Source organism: Papilio machaon, chromosome 6, assembly GCF_912999745.1.
Source record: "Papilio machaon chromosome 6, ilPapMach1.1, whole genome shotgun sequence".
Classification (NCBI taxonomy): Eukaryota; Metazoa; Arthropoda; class Insecta; order Lepidoptera; family Papilionidae; genus Papilio; species Papilio machaon.
Genome location: NC_059991.1, coordinates 2,482,585 through 2,507,353, shown reverse-complemented (window position 1 = coordinate 2,507,353; position 24,769 = coordinate 2,482,585). Strand labels below are relative to the sequence as shown.

Genomic DNA, 24,769 nt, shown 5'->3' with positions numbered 1-24,769 from the left:
AGAGAAGAAAGAAAGAAAGAAGTTTTCATGACATTATTTTGTTTCTTTTTAGTGTATTTTGTTTGAGATTGTTTTTTATGGTACTTTTGAATGCATTTTGTTTGAAATTGTTTTTTATGTTACTTTTGAGTGAATTTTGTTTGAAATTGTTTTTTTACGTTACTTTTGAGTGCATTTTTATCATGCCCTATGAGAAATAAATAAATTTTATCTTAACCGAAGTTGATATTATTGAATCTGTTTTGATAATGATCACAATACTCTAATAACTATTTTGTTAATTAAATTGCATCAAAAAGTGTACAACAAAATTTATTACAAAAATAAAACGTAAAAAACCTTTCCTACAGAGATGAAAACTCAGCGAAGCGGGCTTGCCGTGTAAACACACAAAGCCTTTTAACGGTAATTACTTTCCGACCTAGGGCTAGCTCGAGGAATATGAACGAAACTTAAACAATTTTAATACGATATCTATATTCTTAAAATTATACTTTTATACGAGAAGTTTACATTGTATTGTTTATTATTTGTTAGTGTTTTAAAATTATGAGTCAACGTATTTTATTTGTTTTTCGAGGAAATTGTCATAACTTTAATGTTATGCAAATCAACAGTTCATCTCTATGACGACTGTTACTGTATTTCATTATTCTTGACCAGAATTTAATAGATAAAAATGTTTGAATGAACGCAAGGTGGGCGTGAGGGGCTTAGGGTGTGTCGGCTTTGCCCCCCGGCCGACGTACGACCTGCAAATAGGTCGACGTGCACCGGCCGCGATCGATCGCTACTGCATCTCGCCTCCCTGCAACCTCGAACATTCTGCCATAATTTTATTACGTTTCAATTTTATTTTTGTACCTAACTTTAATTTTTAATTAATACTTTATAACCGGTTCCAACCAGTAATCAATTTTACATCAATACAAACTTTTTTGTAAAATGTTAAAACAAAATTATGTAAAATAAAATTAAAAAAACAATGAAATAAAACCAACTGACATAAAATATCTAATATCACATTTATAAAGGAATGTTTTCTTAGCAAGGTCAAGGTCAGAGAACAATCACGGCTAATGTTTGCCGACTACATTTTCCCTGGAGACAAAAATGTGGCGTAGAAAATAATACACAAATAGATATTATCGTCAGTTTGCACTACCGAAACATGTGTACAAAATAAGTTGTTATACATAACATAATCCTCTTTAAGCAAAGATATGTTTTAGTAAACAGCCAGGCAGTGAGAACTCGTTTTTGGTTATAAGATTTGTTTATAAATAAGACAATTTAAATGAAATTGTTTCTATTCCAGTGAATATTTTCAAAAATTATTTTAACTACCACTTAAAGGGGATTTGAAATAACAATCCGTCAGACGAAACTGTACTAAACAGCGAAAGTTTCACCCGGAGGAAAATTTAATGTTCAGAACGAGACCGACATAATCCGCATTTGTCCCCGCAAGGTCGGATATCTTTGCATAAGAAAAACTATAGAAATGAAAGTAGTAGGATTACATTACACATTTATACAAGTTACAATTTTAAGTGATTTCATTTCCATCTAACTTACAATCCATTCAATGTTATTAAGTTAATAACTTTTTCGTAATATATTTTGATACGTAAAATATGTAAATGCATAAATCTAATACGTAACAATCTTCGAATTACTTGAATTGTCTTAATTTTGTATTGCCATTTTTAATACTTCTTTGTTCTATAAATGTAATGAACATTGTATAATGAATTTATTCCCTATGATAACTAGTTAGGGATCATTTTCGATTGCACAGAGCGGAAATTCATATTATCTTGCTCAGTTACTAGTTAAGTACGCAGGCGCAGACATATCGACTACCTCATCCCTCTTTCCCTATTCCAGTAAAACCTGAATAGTGCTTACAGGATATCTGATAAAGGACTAGTTAGGTATATCTTGGAATTTCTCATCTACTGCGCCATTGCGTAAACTACGCCTTTGTTAAACTATCGGCTTTAATTAGATCGGTTATCGGCTTCTATAAATTTTGTTAACAAAACTTATTTATTATAAAATCTTCGATGAATTTTAGCGATGCTGGGAAATAGTAAGAAATAGGTTTTGTAGTAACAACAACTGTAATTTAAAGATTAAGAAAACATGACATTTTTATACAAATAAGCCTTTCAAAAAGTTCTTTCTTTTACCTAATTCCATTAAAAGATAGATCAAGTTTAAGCAATGGATTTCATTAGTATTACGAGACTGATTGTATCTATTTCGAGCGATGCATCAAGCGTATGCCGTGTAGACGTACACTGCACCGACTTCCGGAAAAATAAACATCTTAATATACACGGATACTAACACTAGAAAATAGCGTTCATGTCTTTAAATGATTTTTTACGTAGATTATCATTTAATTAAACTGGAACAAATAATGTTATCTACTTCGTTAACTATCTTACTAATATTATAAATGGTGATGGAGGGATGTTTGTTGGAAGGTATATCTGGAACGGCTCAACGGATCTTGATCAAATTCTGTACAGATATAGAGCATAATCCGGAAGAACACATAGGCTACTAATTACATTTTTTTTAATTACGCGCGGACGGAATCGCGGGCGACAACTAGTATATTATAAAACTATTCTGTACATATTCTTTCGATAGCTTAACTTATTATGTCGATATAGAAAACTCGTAGTAAATCGCTACACAAATCACCATCAATAATGTATAACCATTGTCTACCAATATGACTGTAACAACGAATGACCTTTAGCTTTTGTATAGTAGTTATATTGGAAACTATAATTAAATTTCACTTTCAGGTTGTGTTATGTTATAAACTATAAGCGACTTTATAGTTTGGTGTAAACGTACATCGTTCGATAGCGTCGCTCTATCCTGTCGCTTTAGTGAGTCACACATTACCCTGTTTTCCCCTAGATGACAGGGTATCTTATAAAGGTTTCTCCGCCGATACCAAAAAAAGTTATGAGAAATATAGGAAGCTAAAAGATACTAGACAAATATATTATTAAAGTTTTACTCCTTATGTTTATCATAACTTACTAGGGTAAGATTTTGCTCAAAAAATCCCACTGACACAAATGATAAGTCCAGTACAGCATTGACCTTAAACTTCTTCAGAATTCAGTTAAAGATATTAATGAAGCATTAATTACTTTCGACATAACTATGTAATTTAAAAGCAATTCTAATAACTTGCATTACAATTATGCTACAATTAAAATTAACAATAAATTTTCTCTATGATGTAGAATGGTAGAACATAAACATTTCAAAGGACGAACAAGTATCATTTCATATATCTATTATTTCGAAATATACCCACAAAGCACTGCCAAGGTCACATCGATCGGAATAAAGTGTGAAAGAGACAATTCTATCGACTGAACTTAGTCCTTCATCGAGAGGGAAAATATGGTGGAAATTTTAATGGTAAGTCTGTTGACAAACATTGGGAATGACCATGGCCGACACATTTAATGTACTTCGGCCAGTAACTACGCAGATAATTACAATAAGTAGGTAAAAATGTTACGTAATATCCACAAAATTCATGTTTAAACTATGTTGTTTGAAAAACTTTTGTAACAAACTTTTGGTAATGGTGGCTTACGTTTGGTTTCTGAGACCAAAATTTCTGTATAAAACAAGTCATCTGACTAAACAGAGATAATAATATTTTTTAAACGGATATTTTCGTATCGAAAACCCATGGCCATTCGTGCTATGTATTTGTGTTCATACATTGTATTTTACATAATTATTACATGAGTGTAAGTAACAACGTTACATACTTTTTAGTAGTCAACAAGTAGATTTATTAAATTACTAATCTTGTTTATCTAACAGCCTTATTGTTTACGACATACCACATTAATTCCATAAACATCTGTCTTTAACAATTAATATTGGAGTTAACAATTTAACAACTAATATACGAGGTTAACATTCTGTAATAAATTTTCGTAATAAAAAAGGCTTTTAGATCCGCCCATCAATATACAAATTATTTTAATGGAAAAGTATAATTTTATACAATAAAAGTAATTTATGTCTTTCACAGCGATAATTCATCTAATGACAATTAATTACATTTGGCCAGACCTTATTTTTACCTAGAGTTTTTTTAAACAATCACTAACTTTTTTGTATCCAGATTATTCTGTAAGTAAGAACTGATACAGCAACAAATAGCCCAAACTATTCCTATGGGTGTAGAGTCTTGAAATTTTATGATACCGCATCCTCAATTTATAATTTACTTAACCTGAAATATATTTTTATACGATGCCAAGTGAAGGCAGCGTCTTAAGTTATAGCTTATGTTAAAACCATGAAGCCATTTAAATCATATATATATTTACATAATATCAATAATGATTACGATAACATAAAGACAACTCATCAAAAATAAATGTTTAACAAGTTCTTAGACGAAAGGTACGAAATATAAAATACTAGCTGTCGCCCGCAACACCGTCCACACGGAATTAAGAAAAAATAAGTAACCTATGTGTTCTTCCAGACTATAGTGACTAACTAATAGTTAAATAATGTTATAAAATAAAATAAAATTGGAACGACCAAATAAAAGTGTTATATAATTCCTGTTATGCCTTTTAGTCCAGTCATTTAAGCTAAAATTAGGTAAGAATCTCGGAATTCGAGATACCCAGCTGTAAGTCTGTAAATACTTGTATATTGACACCCTGAAAGTTGTCTCAAAACCTACATATGGTAGGGTGTAAGCAACTATTAAATTTCAAGGTCAAAGGTTATAAAAATCGGTTTTTCGCGCTTTTTTTGGAAATATCTCATTTCCTATGGGTTTTTTGCTATTTGTATTTCTTTTCAATATTGTAGAAAACAAAATTCTCTACAAATTTTGTTTAAAATTTTTTTTTATACGGTGAACCGTTTTCGACATAGAGGGCGGAGAGCGCGCGGTCACAGCATCACTTCAGCCTCCGGTCGAAAACGCGCCATATAGTTGATGAACTATCAATAAATCAATTATTATAAATATATTTGTCAAATTAATTAATTACTGACAAATTTGGATGAACTAGCTGCAGCATTTGAGGAAGAAAATTGTTCGGCCCAGAAATTATTAGAGAGTGGAACTCAAACCTTATTGGCAGTCTATAATGCTCCGAAATCTGTGAAAAGTCTCGATCATCTTCGTTACATGCATTACGTCAAGTCTACAAAACTTAATAAACCTGTGCAGCTTTCAAATATTCCACCAACAAGTGCAGCTGCTCATCAACATTTCAACCGTGTATATTATCAAGTTCAAACTTGGTTAGGACATGATTTGGAACCCCAGGTATGTGGTTGGGCAATGCGACACGATTTTCTGGAGCCTATCATGACAATTTTACCACCTGCTCCAGAAGATTTGCTAAATACAATTTTCTGCAACTGCAAGAGTGGCTGTGGTTCGCGATGCGGATGCAGGAAAGCGGGCTTGCAATACTCTTTAACTTGTGGCCAATGTAATGGGCAAGCTTGTCTCAACATTCAGAGCGACATTAACGAAGATGGAACCTTTGACCCAGAAATCATGGAAGAACTTGAGACAAATGCCGTTGAAGACGATAATGAAGACCAGTTTGAAATTTACCAGCAGCCAGAAGACGACGATGAAGAGGAAGAAGATGATTAAAATTATAAATTGTAGTTTTTGTACCCATTATTCCATTTTTTTTACTTTCAATAAAAATTAATGTATTCAATGATATTTTTTAATGAAATGATTAATTCATAATTTATTTGTTTTTTTTTCATCATGTAAGAAGTTATTAATATTAATTAGGTTAAAATTCAAATATAATTCCTATATTTTCATTAACAATTCTGCAATTACATGGGCAGGTAAGTGTTGTTAAGTAAATTAATACTGAATAAAATGTGGATAAGTTAGGAAAAATAATAAAATATAATATAAAAGTTAATAAAAATTGACAAATATATTTATAATAATTGATTTATTGATAGTTCATCAACTATATGGCGCGTTTTCGACCGGAGGCTGAAGTGATGCTGTGACCGCGCGCTCTCCGCCCTCTATCTCGAAAACGGTTCACCGTATAAAAAAAAATTTTAAACAAAATTTGTAGAGACTTTTGTATTCTACAACATTGATAAGAAATAGAAATAGCAAAAAACCCATAGGAAATGAGATATTTCCAAAAATAGCGCAAAAAACCGATTTTTGTGACTTTTGACCTTGAAATTTAATAGTTGCTTACACCCTACCATATGTAGGTTTTGAGACAACTTTTAGGGTGTCAATATACAAGTATTTACAGACTTACAGCTGGGTATCTCGAATTCCGAGGTGAACTTACTAAAATGACTGGACTATTTGTTAATTTTTTTGTTTGACTTGTTCTTATTATTAGACGAAATGGGTTCCATGTCGAGGAGGAATTGATTGGTTCAGGCTTTACAGAAGCTTTCTCCCCATCCTCCGGTAGAGGTCGCGCCGGCCGGCGTGCGCTCCTTTGTTTACGTTTCAGTTAACAGTGATGTCCTGATATCAATTTTATCGATTACTTTGTTTATATTTATTATGTTCCTATTTTTATTTTATTCATCCTGTCCAAATACGAGAAATAGTAAATTGTTGTTCCAAAAATTGTTTCATAAGATGTTGAAAAAATGTTTTCTCATCATACAAAATCTTTACATAGTCTTTTAAATCTACTCATTAGAAAACGCTGGGGAATAAAAGATAATTAGGTTCCTGTTTATCGATACATACCGTCATATCGATAAAGTAATAGTACAACACTATTTAGGTAGCTCCGCCCAACCTCCTTTCAGTCACTCTCGGCTGGCGCGCGCGGACGGACATTTTCATCCGCCATTTTCTTTGCGACGCCATTCCGTGATCTGACATCACTTCCTTGTTTACCAAATCCGTCAGAAGACAAGAAAATTGTGATTTGTCTGTATCCACAAATGCGGTAAGTACCTTTCTTCCCTTCCATCTAACTAAATTCCGTTTTTATATTATTTTTTAAAATTATGAAATCGATTTTAGGATTTATAAATAAATTTTTGACAGCTTTAATTTAAGTTTAACTATTTTTACATTGTACAATTTAAAAAAACCGCTGATGAAAGTGATAACTATTTTAAAAATCTATATATATAAAAGAAAGTCGTGTTAGTTACACTATTTATAACTCAAGAACGGCTGAATCGATTTGACTGAAAATTGGTGGGCAGGTAGCTTAGAACCAGGAAACGGACATAGGATAATTTTTACCCCGTTTACTATTTTTTATTCCGCGCGGATGGAGTCGCAGGTAAAAGCTAGTATAAAATAAATGGAGAGTTACTTTTTAATTTTGCAATCGTATTGCAATCGTATAAAAGTATTAAAATATTTATCTTTTAAAATAGTTAAAAATGTTTTGAATAAAAGTAATTTTATATTTATTTTTTAATATTATTCTAAATTTTAATCTAATTAAAAAAATACGTAGTATGTTCTTGTAACAATTCAAAATAATATGATGTCGTCAAATGTTATAAAAAATCAAAGTATTACAAATAGTCAACAACAGTAATTTATTACTGCTCAAGCTCTTACCGCACGGATATGCGACACGCCCACGCGAACGTCGAACCCGGATGAAAATCGGGTCAGACATCATCGCAAATACTCAAGATGTTAATATAAATTTTAATTGTAGACCGAGAAACCGCTTTTTTATTGTTCTTTTATAAAAACAGATTATGTTAAACATCCAATCTGTTATTAAATTACATACCTGAATGGAATATTACTACGCAGTACTTGCTATTGTTACTTTCTGCCTCATTCATACTCTCTAATTTGGTACTGAAAAGAAACCCTTAGTGTACATTATTCATACTTAATTTAAATTAAGTGAGACTTACCATTTGACAACAATAAAAGACTGCTATTTTACTTAGAATAAGAAGAAGAAGAGAGAAAAGGAAGATGGTCAAAATGTAGATTGTGATTTTTCCTTAGTCTAAGAGCCCTTATTCAAAACGGCTTTTCAAAAAAATTTATTGTAAGGTAGTTTTATAATTTCACTAATTAAGGGTTAAGCGTTTTTAGCGAGTACATTAAACAACTTGCGACAGTCGTCTATATTTCTTTTATATGTTTTTTTATGTCTTGTATCTGCAGACATGTTTGCGTATGTAACAATGAGTACTGCGCAGTTATGTTCAGTGTAGACATAACAAGTCTTTGAACACCACCTAAATATTTAATACAAGCTGACAGCAGTTTGCAAGGAGAAAGTTTTTTTTATTATCTTTATAAAGTTGTGAGAGATTGTATCATTTTGTGTACGAGTATAAACCCTTTAAATATATCGAGCCTAATAATTTTGTAGCGTATAAATAAATATTATAGTTTATGTAAATAGATGAATGTTTTCTTTCCTGAAATTTGAATATGTAGTATTTTTTATTTCAAGTAATATTGACTTTTAGCTTAAGAAAGTTAAAAAAATTGTGCCGTGGCATACAAAAGAGCAATGTGTGCATAAAATGTATTCGTTAGCTCAAAATTTTTGCAATGCAACGTTGAAAATGTTGGCGTTTTGCCATAAATTTGGATCAAGTTCAATCTATGTCGTAAAAGTATACATGTCTATATAGATTTCGTGTTTTAAAAGCTTTAGTGCCTGAAATAAAAGTTACAATCGATGTATATAATCGTCGTATATACTAAGTACATAATATATTTTTGGGTTCGGTATAGAATATTAAATTTCAAAATAGTAAATATTTTTAGATGGGATGACTAATGAGAAAGCTGTACCTTATGAATCAATAAGATTAGATGACGTAAAGCAATACCTATTGTTAAAGGCGTAGTAGGTTGTTACATTAGTACTGCAGAAGAATTTTAGTAGGGCAATTTATAAAAAGTACATATAAAGAAAAAAACTTTAATGTAAGATTTAAATAAAATCAACTAAACCTTAATATCACGAAAAAAGTAAAGTTTCATCATTTGTTAATACCACTATAGTAGACAATAAGCTCATCAAGTCAAACGAAAGTTCGTAGCAACTACGTAGAACTTGCTACGAAAGCCGCTACGTAGGTCAAAATATGACGCAATATGTGTTTTCTATTGACGCTTTTTCTTAGCCTTACATATCTTATTACAGGTTAAGTAAAGTTAAGGTTTTTTTTTTCAATTATATTAAAGATCGAAACTACCGCCATTCTAATTTGTATCTTTTTCACTATCCGTCAAATTTTTTTTAAACATTTTATACTACCAAAAAGAGTAGTCTGCTTAGAAAAACGGTCAAGAAAAACATTTTGTATTTATATGTTTTCAATTTAATTTGATCGGATACGAATATAGAATCTAGAAATCCGAAATTAAACACCGTTTTACATACAGTGCTTCCATATTGTTATATAAATAGTCAACACATTAACTGACGCGTGCTAATTACGCGTCGGATGTGAGATTGTGCAAATGTTGAAACTCGACTCGTATTGTGTATTGAATTACTATGTTACATAATCACATTGTTTTGTTGACGTTGATTTATTTATATACTACTACATTATATACCAGTGATTTTTTAATGACAAAATATATGTATATAAACATACAGCTGTCATTCACGACCTCCACGACACGGATAAAAAAAAACTTAGTAAAGTATGTATTCTTCCAGACTATGTTCTACATGCCAAGTTACAGCGAGATTAGTTTAGATGTTCTGGAGATACGTTATAACAATCCATCCATCCATCTTACTTTTGAACTTAAACTTTCGCATTTATAATATTAGTAAGATTGTTATAGTTTTTAGGTGCAGACGCGGTTACCTAGTTCTATGACTTAAGTCATAAAGATATGCAGGTTTTTACCATTTACGATATACTTATTTATTAACTACATCATAATATTGAAGCTAAATGTGTAATGATTCTTTACATGTTGAATACGACAATTTAGTAAAAACACAATTTAACATATTATTGGGTGAATTGATATGACTTACATTTGTCCGATTTCATTTAAGAATGGGAGCAACTGCTTTAATATTAGAATTCTTAAGTACAATAGTATATCAACGGCGCGGCGCCGGAGGACTTGTGTCATCTTTTGTTATGATTTGACATCTAACAACCCATTGTAATGTTTGTTATACTATTTCCAACTAGCTTTTACCCGCGACTTCGTCCGCGCGGAATAAAAAAAACGCACACAAGATAAAAAAAAGTTCCTATGTCCGTCTCCTAGTTCTAAGCTACCTCCCCATCAATTTTCAGCTAAATCAGTTCGACCGATCTTGAGTTCTAAATAGTGTACCTAACACGACTTTCTTTCATAAATATTACTAGCTTTTACCCGCGACTTCGTCCGCGCGGAATAAAAAAATGCACACAAGATAAAAAAGTTCCTATGTCCGTCTCCTAGTTCTAAGCTACCTCCCCATCAATTTTCAGCTAAATCAGTTCGACCGATCTTGAGTTCTAAATAGTGTACCTAACACGACTTTCTTTCATAAATATTACTAGCTTTTACCCGCGACTTCGTCCGCGCGGAATAAAAAAATGCACACAAGATAAAAAAGTTCCTATGTCCGTCTCCTAGTTCTAAGCTACCTCCCCATCAATTTTCAGCTAAATCAGTTCGACCGATCTTGAGTTATAAATAGTGTAACTAACACGACTTTCTTTTATATATATAGACTAGCTTTTACCCGCGACTCCGTCCGCGCGGAATAAAAAAAAAATAGAAAACGGGGTAAAAATTATCCTATGTCCGTTTCCTGGTTCTAAACTACCTGCCCACCAATTTTCAGTCAAATCGATTCAGCCGTTCTTGAGTTATAAATGGTGTAACTAACACGACTTTCTTTTATATATATAGATTAGGAATGTTCCGATAGTAGGTACAGTCAGCTTCATAAATATAGTGGCAGTCAAGATATCCAAATATATAGGAACACCTAAAGTGATCAATTATATAAGTACAACCAAAGTCATCAAATTAATTGAAGCATCCATTCTGCTCAAAAACATCGGAGCGTTCACATCGTCATATATATGAGTACATTCAAAGTGCCCATAATTATAGTAACAGACATAGCGTCAATAGTAACGAAGCATCGAAAGTATGCAAAAATATCGTAACATTTGACAAAATTGAACTCTATCTCTTCTATTGACTTAAGATACACTTTGAAATATACTACTTCTGTTAAATTCATTTGACATTTTATATCAAAACATTTTTTTTGCTATTTACTACAAGTTTACGTCCCGCATGACAGATACTACATAGATAAGCAATATCAAATTTTAATTTGTCGCCATATATGCCAGTTTGGCCTTACGGCTTAATTGCTCGCTGTAATACGCAGTTTTGGCGATTCGAATCCCAAACTTAATTTTACATTTTTAAGGTTTTTAATGTTATTATCAAAGCGTTATATAAAATTGAACTTTATCGCAACAATTATTGGTTACTATTCGACATCTTTAAAACTTAAGGAACCTCAATATTCCTTGTCCTTTTTTTTAACCGAGACGTCATTAGCATGCTTTTTTTATTGTTCACGTTTGTTATTGTAAGTTTCGTCATTTAATTCCGCACGGACTGTCACTGGCGACATCGAATACGTGTAATAAATCTATGTTTGGAAAATTCTACTGCCACCAGACTGAAGATACCTAACAGTAAGAGAAAAATATTTTGATACAAATTGTCAATTAATTTAACAGAAGTTGTATACTTTCAAAGTGTATTTCAAGGATATGGATATACGAGTATAATTCAATTTCAATGACCGCAATGACAAGTGAAAACACTCTCCGCCCACTCGCTTTATCCCGAGATGGCCGAACCTAATCGTTATTAATTTTATTTAAATATTTAATACCCCAAAAATAAAAATTTAAAATTGTTTTTGTTAAGTAAAAAACATATTCTAAGTAAATTACTAGACTTTTCCTTTTCATTAAAAAAATTAAGCTCTATACATATATTGATAATATTGAAAAATAAAAAAACCTTGTATGCCTGGGATTCGAACCATTAAACTTACGTACTGCGGCGAAAATAGTAAAACACTGAAACTAGCACATATTGTGACAGAATAAAATTTGATATTACTTACTAGCTTTTTCCAGCGACTCCGTCCGCGCGGAATAAAAAAAAAAGAAAACGGGGTAAAAATTATCCTGTCCGTTTCCTGGTTCTAAGCTACCTGTCTACCAATTTTCAGTCAAATCGATTCAGCCGTTCTTGAGTTATAAATGGTGTAACTAACACAAGTTTCTTTTATATATATAGACTAGCTTTACCCCGCGACTCCGTCCGCGCGGAATAAAAAAAAAAAAGAAAACGGGGTAAAAATTATCCTATGTCCGTTTCCTGGTTCTAAGCTACCTGCCCACCAATTTTCAGTCAAATCGATTCAGCCGTTCTTGAGTTATAAATAGTGTAACTAACACGACTTTCTTTTATATATATAGATTAGGTATCTGTCATGTATCGTAAATTTATAAATTTTAAGCGTTATAATATATATATAGTTATAAGAAGAAAAATGTTGGGTTGTCCGATAAGTTCGTGCTCATTTTTAAGAGAAATTTTAAAGGCCCTTTAGTTTTGGCATACGTCTTTTAAATTATATTTGATCGATTTTATAGCAAAACGTCTTATGTATTTCGGCAAAAATTAAGTCAATCAGTTTTTATAAAACTGATAGAAAAGAACGAATCGTGTCCTACCATTTGACAAAATATGGCTGAAGTTACCCTTTTTAGTATGTATGTGTTATGTAAACATGTCATATGTTTTCAATAATTGTAATATATTCGGGTCTATTCTAAGATAACTATTGAAAATCGGAACGAACTTATTGGACAACCCATTATGTTGATACAAAGCGTCAAATGAATTTAACAGATGTAGTATATTTCAAAGTGTATCTTAAGTCAATAGAGATAGAGTTCAATTTTGTCAAATGTTACGATATTTTTGCATACTTTCGATGCTTCGTTACTATTGACGCTCTGTCTGTTACTATAATTATGGGCACTTTGAATGCACTTATATATATGACGATGTGAACGCTCCGATGTTTTTGAGCAGAGTGGATGCTTCAATTAATTTGATGACTTTGGTTGTACTTATATAATTGATCACTTTAGGTGTTCCTATAAATTTGGATATCTTGACTGCCACTATATTTATGAAGCTGACTGTACATAACCTACCAATACGGCTAATGAATTTAAAAATAATGAAAAGAAAAACTTTTAAAAACAGCTTTTCAAATATACACTGTTCGTGAGAAATGGGATTCTTACCACGATTAGGCTGTTTGAGCTCCCTAATCCTTATAATCGTGGTAAGAATCCCGTTACTTACGAACAGTATATTAGTAAAAACCACGAAAGTTTGAAGCTTTTAAAATGTTTTTGTTAAGTAAATGAAATAAAAATTTCAATAAGTCAAATTATTCGTACAGATGATTCAAACGAATCCAAACTCGATGAGGTTGTATCGTTTCAATACGAAGTTCCTATGGCCACCTTCCAGCTCCATGATCAGATCAACACCATGTCATCATAATATTGTCACGCGATTTATACAGCTGTGTAAAATTTCAGTTCAATCAGCAACCGGAAAGTGGAACAAATTTAATTAGCATGATTTAATGACAAATATCAGGATACTTGAAATAATACTAAACTGATATTTCTTTTCCTCATTTTACCACAGTGTACCTTCTCTAACATAAAAAAACAAACTATATTTGAATATTCATAATCTATATACCTATATATAAAAGACAGTTGTGTTTGTTACACTATTTATAACTCAAGATCGGTCGAACTGATTTAGCTGAAAATTGATGGGGAGGTAGCTTAGAACTAGGAGACGGACATAGGAACTTTTTTTTATCTTGTGTGCATTTTTTTTATTCCGCGCGGACGGAGTCGCGGGTAAAAGCTAGTTAGTTATAAATATGTACAAGTGTTTCTTTACAAGCAGTTAAATATTGACGTAGTATAAAGTACGTTTCGTTAGTTGTTTAATGAAGTACCGTTCTATAAATAAAACTACTAATTTACTGCATCGTAAAACACATTCAGTATCCCGCTGTTAAGGTTCATTTAGACATAAGCCGGGATCGTACGTACAGTTCGAACTGTCCGGCGATGACGTCAGTAGCAGTATAGCGCTTTCATGAATTCCTATACGTTTGTCTCGCTCTGAAGCGTTTGCCGAACGTTGTTCGTACGATTCCGACTTATGTCTAAATGAACCTTTATAATCAGTTTTAAACGTAATAAGAATCGATCCTTGAAAATATGCCAAAATTTTGGGGCAAAGATTTGTGTATTTACTGCAATCCATTTATGTTTAAGACATAATTTGTCTTGTTTACTTCGTCATTTCGTAGATAATTATTTACTACGTGTAGAGAGCCTTATTATATTAATTTTATTTAGTTGTGTTGCGAGTTGCGCAATATAAGCAGATCATCCAATAACGACGGTTTACATGGAATTATAATTACCATTAATAACTTTCTTGTTTCAGATTAAGTGACATATGAAAACAGAGAAGATTTTATCAACTAATCAAAAATCTATTGACTTCATTTGGAATAATCAAAGCCGACGATTAAATAATGATAGACAATAACTGAACGAAGATTAAATATTCCATATTTTCAACTATCCCGATAAGAAAAACCAACAAAATGGGAAGCATGAGAATTGAGAACAGCTTGTAGGAGCTAAGGACTCTAACTACATATTTCAAATATCAATGCTAAATTATAGACTGGTGTCGACGCATTTTCTGAAGCAACCGTAAATTGTATTCTGGACGATTTTTATAAAACTATAAGTGACGTCACTAAACTATGTGCCGTGATCGAGATATGCCAGTGCAGAGTGATATAATCAAATAAATCTGTTATTTTCAAACTACTAGCTGTGAAATTCCAGTGTAGAATTAAGTGTTCCGCCAAAACGGCGCGCGTTTATGATCCACCGTTACGTTTTGTTTCTTTCATTTTGTTTTACATCAAGGGATAAGCAATAGTTTATTTGTTCTGATAGCGGTCGCGGATTGTGGAAGGGGTTTTGCCTAAAAGCGGGCCCCGTTCACTCGACCCTGGCCAGCCGCAGATACAATTTTTCTAGAATCTTGGACACCATTGTAGAGGCTGCAAGATACTGTATTGTAAGTGTCTTGATAATTATAAATTATATTGAATACTTAATATTAAGATATTGTAAGGTTAGCAGACAATTTCTAGTATATTGTAGAGGGCGCCGACTGCATGAGCTATTGATGCTTTTTCAGAAACGCATAACGGCCGAAAACTTTTGGAAATTGTGGGATTTAGTTACAAGTGTTAACTTAGCCTGAAGCGATCATGATACTGTTGGAAGTTACTCAGGTACTTGTGAAGCATTAGGCAGCGGGGTTAGAATCATAAATTGTTTTAGTAGATATCACAAGTTAATTTTTTGGACATATAAAATATCTTTATAAGCTTAATATTTTTGAACGCTTGCGCAATTATTTAAGGGTACTGGAAAAGTAAATAAACTATCATAAATTAATAAAGAAATATACAAAATTACAGTGTACAGTACTCTATTATAACTAGAGCGACATAACAAGGAACATAAAATGTAGATGTAGAATACAATAAAAAAAAAAGTTGATATTTAGTTTCTCGATTCAATATTTTTCGTACCACTTTACCAGTCACCCTTTTCTATTTCATACACAAATGTTCGAGATCCCGAGGTAGTAAATTTTGTATTAGCTTTTATTATAAAAAAAATATAAAATTAAATAAATTGGCAACACTAAACATTATTGCTTTTCAGCGAGAATCGTCTGTAAATTTTTCAACATGTAAAGACAACTATGTTATTTTATGTACCTAATTTTTCGCAATTATGTATATATTTTAATGACACTAATTCACATGATAATAAGTTTTTCATAACATGCAATTGAAATATAGCTTTGTCACTTGTAAAGGTTCAAAAATGCGATAAAAATCATAAAAAATATTGCTTTTTAACATCATAAAATACTTGTATTCATTAGTTACGTTTAATATAGTACAGACGAGTAGAAATAGCGATTTATGTAGTTAATATCTACTTAAAAAAATTATTTGATAAAAAAATTTCGTATTCCTATGATTGAAGTCAAACTTAATTTTGTTATACTTTAGTCGGATTACGAGATTTTAGAATTATGAAAAGACTTTAAATATCAACGCATTTTTGAACCATACAATTACACAAAAAAAAAAACATATATTTCATATGACTGTACACTGACAGACACTAACAGAATTGGCTATGGTTAGGGCTACGGGCACAGCACAGAGTGCTCGAGCGAGCGGCGGGTAGTAATATCTGAGACCGGGTGGCGTGCGCAGTGCGAGCGGGAGCGGGAGAAGACGGAAGATATGGCAGCACCCGAGTGTGAGCGTGAGGCGCGCAAACGACGCGAGCGCCGCGACTCTGGCTGCGCGCACGAGCGCAAGGAGCGGCGGCCGCACAGCGAGGAGCGCGCCCAGCCCCAGCCGCCGCTGGCCCCGCTGCCCCCGCCACCGCCGCTACACGACCACAACCGTATTGAGGTCTCTGACTGTACAGATAAACGCAAATTTCTTGAACATGAATGTCAGGTGCAGTAGTCAGGGGAGGTTCGCGTTCACCTACACCGAAAATGTAACAATAATTTTATTATTATGCTGTGTGCTTCATCATCATCAGCTCACTATACGTCCCCACCGAGGGGCTCGGAGCCTACCCCAATTTAGGGGTGACTAGGCCATAGTCAACCACGCTGGCCAAGTGCGGGTTGGTTGACTTCACACATAGCATTGAATTTCTTATCAGATATGTGCAGGTTGCATCACGATGTTTTCCTTCACCGTAAGAACGTCGTGTGTGCTTACCAAACAAGAAAAATATTCACTTTTGCGCATTTAAAGTCAGTTCAAGAAGTTTGCCGGAAATTTTACCTCTTGTTAAAATACTACGAAATACATAGAATTACAAGCAAGTGTTCGAATCTCTGCTGCTTCACAAAGTTACATTCACATCACGCCATATGGGATTGTTTTGATAAAATCTCTGCTTAGCAATTGCTTAACAATAAGCCACAAGTAACTTAACTGTCAAAATTTAAGAAATCATACATTAAGTATCGTGTTACTGTGCAGTCGGAGCGTCGCGCAGAGCGTCTGTCCCGCGCACGTCGTCCACAGCTGGGTGGCAAGCGTCGCCGCCCTCCCGCCCGTATACCACGACAACCCAAAGAGAACGAGATCTTCCACGATGATGTCCGCTGCGATACACCACCACATTATGAGTGTCTTGTTCAGAAGCCAGAATGTAAGCTATAGTTTTAATAGAGGTGCAACATGGATTTTACCGGTTAAATACCTCATCCCCATTTCATCCCGGCACTCTCAGGATCAATTATCTAGTTCCAGTTTTTAAAACGTGATGACGAAAGGTCCAAAATACCGCTAGAATTTTGAAAGGACAGTTATCAGTTTTTAACTCCTTTGGCTGTGGCACCTCAACTGTGAATCAGTAAGGTGTCCCCGTACAAATTGCCATCAACAAAGATGTTATGTAATTTTTAGTGGGCCCAGAGTTGGAGCAGCTGGAAAACGTCGGCCGGCACGAGGAGGTGGAGCACGCGCGACGCGACGAGCGCAGCGTGGCGCCGCGGCGCGTCCAGCCCACTGCTGACCGACGGCTAGACAAAATCAATAAGAAGGTAAACGCTATTTCTCATTTGATTTGATCTATCGTGTTAAACGTCTACGGACTACGCTATATTCTAATTATCATTTGTAAGGGATTGTGACATGTTGAGTATACTTAGTTTAGAGTCTAGCGTAATTACACTCTCTCCCTCTGTCTATTCCTCATTCTTCACCCTTGAGGTCGAGACTAAGCCCTCGTCACTTCTGTTTGAGCTTACAGAAAAGGGATATCGATGTAATATAAATATAATTTAATCCTAAACAGATCATTAAATAACATTCTTAATTTTCAGATAAGCGTCTTAAAGAAGAACATTGCAAAGTATGAGAACGAGTACGAGGTGCAGAACGGTCGCGCCATCACACCTAGCGACCGCATCACAGACGTGCAACTGACGCGAATGCACGAAACTCTACGCAAGCTGCAGGCAGAAAAGCGCTGTATAAAAACTGATCCATTAGAGTACGCACTTAAAGCTAAAGCTGCTAAACAACAGAAGGAGAGAGATGCGAAGCTGGACGCAGCGCTTAACAGCGATAAACCAATGGCTGAACTAGTCCGTGATATTGAAGAGGTACACGTAAATGCTGTGATATGAATATAATGTAGCTAAGACTTTTGTCTTTTTACTCTTTTATATTTTACCATTTTAATTGTAATATTATAATGCACAATATCCAAATAATCTAGATTCTTTTTAGTCTGCGCTTGCGCATAAATATTAGGTAAATATCTTAATGCTATCGCTGTATTTTTTAGAACTGGCTAAGCGTACTATATTAGTTTCTCTATTTAAATGGATACGTTTTGATCTATTTACAATTTAATTAATCGTATATTTTTTATTTTCTGCTATTCAGATATAATAAGGTTATATATTAATGTACTAGTTTTTGCGTAAAGGGTAACAAACATAAAGTCGTTCAAGCTTAGAAATTCGTCGAAATCATCAAGACAATGCGAATGAGATATTCAAAGCCTTTGGTTAGGTTTCTGTGTATTGCAAGTTAATAATGTTGTTTTAGGAAGCTGAGGAGTGTAAAATGTTCTCTAACGGTAGGCACTATGACGTAGCGTTACAAGACACTGCAGACATTGAGGGGAGCTCATTGGGCTCCGCCTGTGCGGATAAGGTGAGAGAACGGGGCACACCACGCAATAGCCGGTTTTTATTGTTTTGTCGCACAAGCTTTGCCATCAAGCAATTGCCCAACCTTGTTAAAACACAGAAAAACGAATCAAATCAAACGAACACACAACTAAAATAATAAATCTTTATTTCAAAATTAGGTGAAATTGACAACCAATGCAGGCCCAACAGAGAACAAACATATTGAATTGATCTGCGTATCATCTTATGAGGCTTTAATCTCATTCCTCTCTTTTCTCTATCTTTATTATGTACATTTATATCTGCTTCCCATAAAGTCCAATGCGACTACTTTCTGATCATACCGTGTACCTCATTTTGCGTGATGTCATGATGAGTGGTCAGGTAAAGTAATATAAAATTATTTGCGCTACCATTTTACAGAAATATATTTTAATAAACATTGGCGATCATGCAGGAGAAGACTCCTCATCTCTTCCAAATTACACCCATGGATACACTATAGTAGTCGTGGATTTAACTTGTTGCAGTGGCTGCAGGGATGCCGTGAGATGGACGGTCGGTCCTCAGTGGCAGAGGCGCGGTGGTCGGGCGCGCAGCTGTCGGCAGAGAAGCTGTGCGTGCAGCGCGCGCTGTTGCGGCTGGAGGCAGCACGCGGCCGCCCGCCAGTGCACTCGGCAGACCGCGGCGCCGCCCGACATCTCTATGAACGGTATCGAGCTGTTAAGAGGGCCCTCGCCGCCACGCGCAATGATACTGTAAGCATTCTGTATATAGGTATCCAACATCCACTTTAATTTCGAAAAATAGTTCTGCGCAGGTTTCACTTAAATGCTACATGGAATAGTCGTATACCTATCAGATTTAGCGTTACCACAGCTCAAATGAAATCATTTGAAATGAGGAAAGATCACTGAACAGTTTTTTAATTGTGAGAACGTAGAATGAGATTGATTTTTTCTAATTTAATGTTTAGATAATAGGCACAAACGGCGAGTTGGCGACCATCCACGAGCACGAGGCAATCGTGTTCAGCAGCAGCCTTGATAGCTCCAGCGACTCGCAGGAGCGCGCCACCGACTCCTCGCAGGTCTGTCTGTATATTTTTACGTAATAAAAACAAAAAGTAGAACATTTGGCAACAAAATCTAAATTTTAGTTTATAATACCAAGATTTTGTTGGTAAAATTTAATTTCGTTAAATATGATTGTAGGATACCGCAGAGGCTATAGTTAATCTGCAGCCGTTACGACGACGTGAGGTGCGCGAGGGGGTCGAGGTAGTAGAAGGGGGCGAGGCGAGCTCAGCGGGGGAGGAGCTGCCGTCCTCGTCGTCTGCGCAGTCGGCCGCCAGCGACGAGCAGGCCAATGCCGGCCTGCACTGCCTCGGCCTCGACGACCTCACGCGCGCGCTCGCCGAGGCCAAGCTGCACAAATGTGTATGCACCTTCATGATATCATTGCACCTGATTAAAGCTTATGGCCAACAAGAGAATAATAATTCTATAATTTACCTTTTTAGCTACTATCACTTAACTCACTATTGAATAATGTCTTAAATCCTAAACCTTCTAAAATTTAGGTAAAGATGCAAAAATTCCTTTCCCATTTTCTCAATTTACCATGTTTGTCATGAGATGGGTCTACAAATTATATCTCCGAATAAACATAAACATGTACAAACGAAGTGGTGACTTTCTTGTAACAAATCCTAAATATCTAGACTTTTACCAACTTTTGTTGTAAGTGTTGCAAATTAGACGCCACATTTATCAATTCCAGGTTATTATTACGCGATTCTTCTAATTTCTATCGATGTGTCCAGGTGCTGCGTCGCGGCATCAAGGAGTACGAGGTGAACTTCGAGCAGCAGCACAGCAGGAAACTGCAGAAGGACGACAAGAAAGGCAACGAAGAGGAATACATTCGCTACAAGGCGATTAAGGCCAGGATCAAGCTTCTTAACGCACTTATAAATAAACAAAAATCCAAGGCTTAAAGTAAACATTTTACTTTGCCCTTCGGCTGTGGAAACACTTGTATACAATAATATTATCATCCCTTTCTTGCTCTTTGAAAAAACAGAGACAACATGAGTCAATACAAGTGATATGACAGTCGCAATTTCATTAGGATTTATATTTCATTCCAATTCCAATGCATATTTTTCATTACATATGTAGTAACATGTAACAATAGCAATTAACTTCAGACGTATTCTTTGTATAATACAATTAGATTGCAAATAATAGTTTCATACATTTTAGTAAACAGTAAGATACATTTTGAGGATTCACGTAATACGTCAGTAGAACTTGTCATAATTTGTAGAAATTCGGTATATTTATTTAGTAATATGATAATGAAATAGTTAAAAGAATTAACATGTCTAACATGAACCCTGTTAGAGATGAAAAAATTATATCCAAATGATAAATATATAACTAGAATTATCTACTGAAGTCTAGTACGCATCGTGTTGATTAATTCAACATTCATTCGAAAATGCGAACCTAAATTATATTTTGAAACAGAGAAAAAAATGATTTGAAGAGTGTCCTATGAAATTACCAGCTAAGTAACAGCACAGTATACCTTAGGTCACTAAGTGATATTCACAATTTCGGGGTCCGGGGTTTTTCAAACATCTTGAATAATCAGATGCACTAGTACGGTGCAATCGTGTAGTTGCTTTTTTTTATATGAGAAGGGGGCAAACGAGCGGCGCGAACACCGAAGTGATCATCGACACCCATGGACATCCGCAACACTACGAGAATTGCAGATGCGTTGCCGGCCTTTAAGAAAAAGATATGCTCGCTTCTTGAAGGACCCTAAGTCGTAGTGGTTTGGACATACCGCCGAGGACAGACCATTCCACAACGCGGCCGTGCGCGCCAAGAAATTTCGCGAGAACCGCATTGTTGTGGAATGCCAGCCATCCAGATGGTATGGATGGTACCTGGCGGTCTGTCGGGTCGTCCGATGACGAAACTTGGCGGCAGGAATCGTTCCAAACAGTTCTTCGGAACACTCCCCGTGGTATAAACGATAAAAGATGCAGAGGGAACTGACGTCCCTCCGCAAGGCCAGAGTATCAAGCCGATCGGTAAGAGCTTGGCGTAAACCAATTCAATATCTACGGAATTAACTACGGTTATTTCCAATTCAGTACTCAATGGTACAAAGACGTCTAAATATCCCTATTTCGTGAAATTAGTGGAAGAAAATAATAAAAATGGCGATGAAAACTGTAATCGACTATTTTGTTTCAAAAGTCAAAAGTATTCGAACTTCGTATCGTGCGGCAACTACATATATGGAGCATTTAGTACAAAACATTTGAATAACTATGTTCTTACTAAATGTTAGTGCTAAGATTCTAGAGGATTTTGATTTGTTAGTTATAATTATCTACATTGATTAAGATTGTTTAAATGGACTACATAACTTTATTAATATTTTACGTTTTCTACTAACTACATATTAATTCAAGGTGCAACGCATTTCTACTTTTCGTGAATCTTTATCTTTACACCAAAAGCTCTTACAAAAGATTTTACTGTTTTGATGTTTTAATTTCTTGTAATAAGTTTATTTTTATTATTTATGTTGTTATTTCGAATTGACAAGTTGTGATTATGTTTATTTTTCAAATATTGGATCCAATCCTTTTTGTATTTAAGAAATCTTATTTTTAAATAACAAAACAACATTAACTGATTTATAAAACGTGTATTTAATGTGGTAATAATATATATTATTTTATATTAAACATTAGTCGTAACTATCTTTAAGGTTAACCGTTTTTATCAATGAACAAAATAAATGTAAGAAATATGATTTTTTTTCAAAGAAATATCGTAAATTTCTGATAATAATACACATCTTATATTAAGTGATTTCACTATCTATGTAACTGTAAGATACTGATGTAATATGTTCAAGAACTTCAACATTTAAACCACATCATCATCATCATTTCAGCCTCGTAACGCCCACTGCTGGGCATAGGCCTCCCCCAAAGATCGCCAGGATGATCGGTCCTGTGCAATCCGCATCTAGGATACTCCCGCAACCTTGACCAGATCATCGGTTCATCTTGCGGGAGGCCTGCCCACGCTGCGTTGACCTGTACATGGCCGCCATTCTAGTAATTTGCGGCCACACACACCACATAACCTAAAATAATTATCATGACTCACAGTAAACTTTTCAGTTTCGTGCATCTGTAATTATTATTACTTTCAACTTATAGTAAGTAAGTAAAAAAAATAACTCGTTGCGCCTGAAAAAGTTTATGGAGCTTTTATGCGCGTTGAGGTGTTACATTTATGAGCATAGACTTATTAACAAAAACTCATTTATTTGTAAATTATTTGTCCTTTTGCGACATTATATAATGTTAAGTTTTCTTTAACAGTATAATTTATTAAGGAAACTTATGACGTCATAGCTACGTTCACGTACAGTGTACAAAAATGTTTACCTCATGAAATCTTTAGAGACTAATGAAAGTTCGTAAAGCTTCGTCGCTCGGTGTATACCACTCGTAGTGTATTCTTTTTTGTATTTTCTTTCTTATACATTTCCTATATTTATCTTCTTAGAGAGGAAACATTATAAGTTGTATTTAAAATTTACATAATTAGTACATAAGGACTTACCTGTGATTTTATTATATTATCTTGTGTAACAAGATTCTATATATGATTTTCTATAGCTGTTATATATTGTGTTGAGTTTAACATAGTTTTTTTTTCGTTAGCATATTACATGTATTCAGTTGAATTATATAAGTTTTATTTAAAATTAAATACATAAGTGAGCAAAAGTGTAAGAATTTACATAAATATGACTTCATTGACAATACAAGGAAATCTGTTAAATGTAAATAGAATGCTCGTTCTATAAAATTTCAGTGGCAAATTCAATTACTCAGTTACATAAAATATCAAGGATGTATTTTGTATTAAATAAAATATTTTAGCATTTAATTTAAGCAAATTATCAATTTTATTATCTGGACATAAGCGTATTTTGTATTCTCACTGATTTGAATATCTGAATAAATACGGATATCAGTTATATGTGTTTCGTTTGGGAGACTTCATACGTAATGTATTTAAGACATATATAAGCATCGTATTATAATTTATTCCATACAACCAAAGACATACGAGTGTGTAAAAATATTTACAATTGATGAATTAATTGAAATAAATAACTTAACAATCACATGGATGCATGTTTTTTTTCATACAATAAAAAGCCTGTATATTGAGTAATAATTATCTAAAATATTTTTCATACTTTATAAACATTATAGCTAGGCAATGTATGCATTATTCTATGCAAGAGTATAAAGTTGTAATTCAGAACAAACGAATGTTTCGCCTAACTTGTTGATAAGCATGTTTAAAAAAATAAATAAGAAAACACTTGTAGCGTTCTATAAAATGTCTTGTAATTCATATAATATTATGTTTAAAATAAATGAACCGAATAATGACTTGTTTTTTTTTTAATTCTGTGATAGTGATTTATTTTTATATATAGGTGGCAAACGATCAAACGGCCACCTGGATTCGCCGAAATAGCGAGGCGACCGTTGCCCATAGACATCTGCAAATGCAGATGCGTTGTCTACCTTTAATGAACGGAACCCCTTCCGCATGCAAAGAAAGAGAATATTTCTCCTTCCTGTGCGTCCCCTCTTCTGCCAAATCCACTTGCCCTTCCCATCCTTTCCTAATAAGAAAAGGGTGGGAAGGGAAAGAGGATTAAAATTAGGCCTCCGGTACCACATTCATCAGA

General features: G+C 34.1%; 1 protein-coding gene across 4 annotated transcripts; it reads left to right on the top strand.

Moving 5' to 3' along the window:
* The first annotated feature begins 6,870 nt into the window (after positions 1 to 6,870).
* On the top strand, positions 6,871 to 21,247 carry LOC106716014 (protein FAM13A). Of its 4 annotated transcripts, XM_014509438.2 has the most exons (12): positions 6,871 to 7,001; positions 14,618 to 15,268; positions 15,392 to 15,488; positions 16,422 to 16,697; positions 17,286 to 17,457; positions 17,715 to 17,851; positions 18,134 to 18,415; positions 18,867 to 18,974; positions 19,483 to 19,710; positions 19,929 to 20,042; positions 20,167 to 20,391; positions 20,778 to 21,247. In XM_014509438.2, exons 3-12 carry the CDS (start codon positions 15,465 to 15,467, stop codon positions 20,949 to 20,951), a joined length of 1,740 nt encoding a protein of 579 aa, XP_014364924.2. In that variant the 5' UTR covers positions 6,871 to 7,001; positions 14,618 to 15,268; positions 15,392 to 15,464; the 3' UTR covers positions 20,952 to 21,247. The 4 variants fall into 4 exon arrangements, with proteins under 4 accessions (XP_014364924.2, XP_014364928.2, XP_014364927.2 ...); XM_014509442.2 differs by lacking the exon at positions 15,392 to 15,488 and having other exon boundaries at positions 16,494 to 16,697; XM_014509441.2 differs by lacking the exon at positions 15,392 to 15,488.
* Positions 21,248 to 24,769: the final 3,522 nt, after the last annotated feature.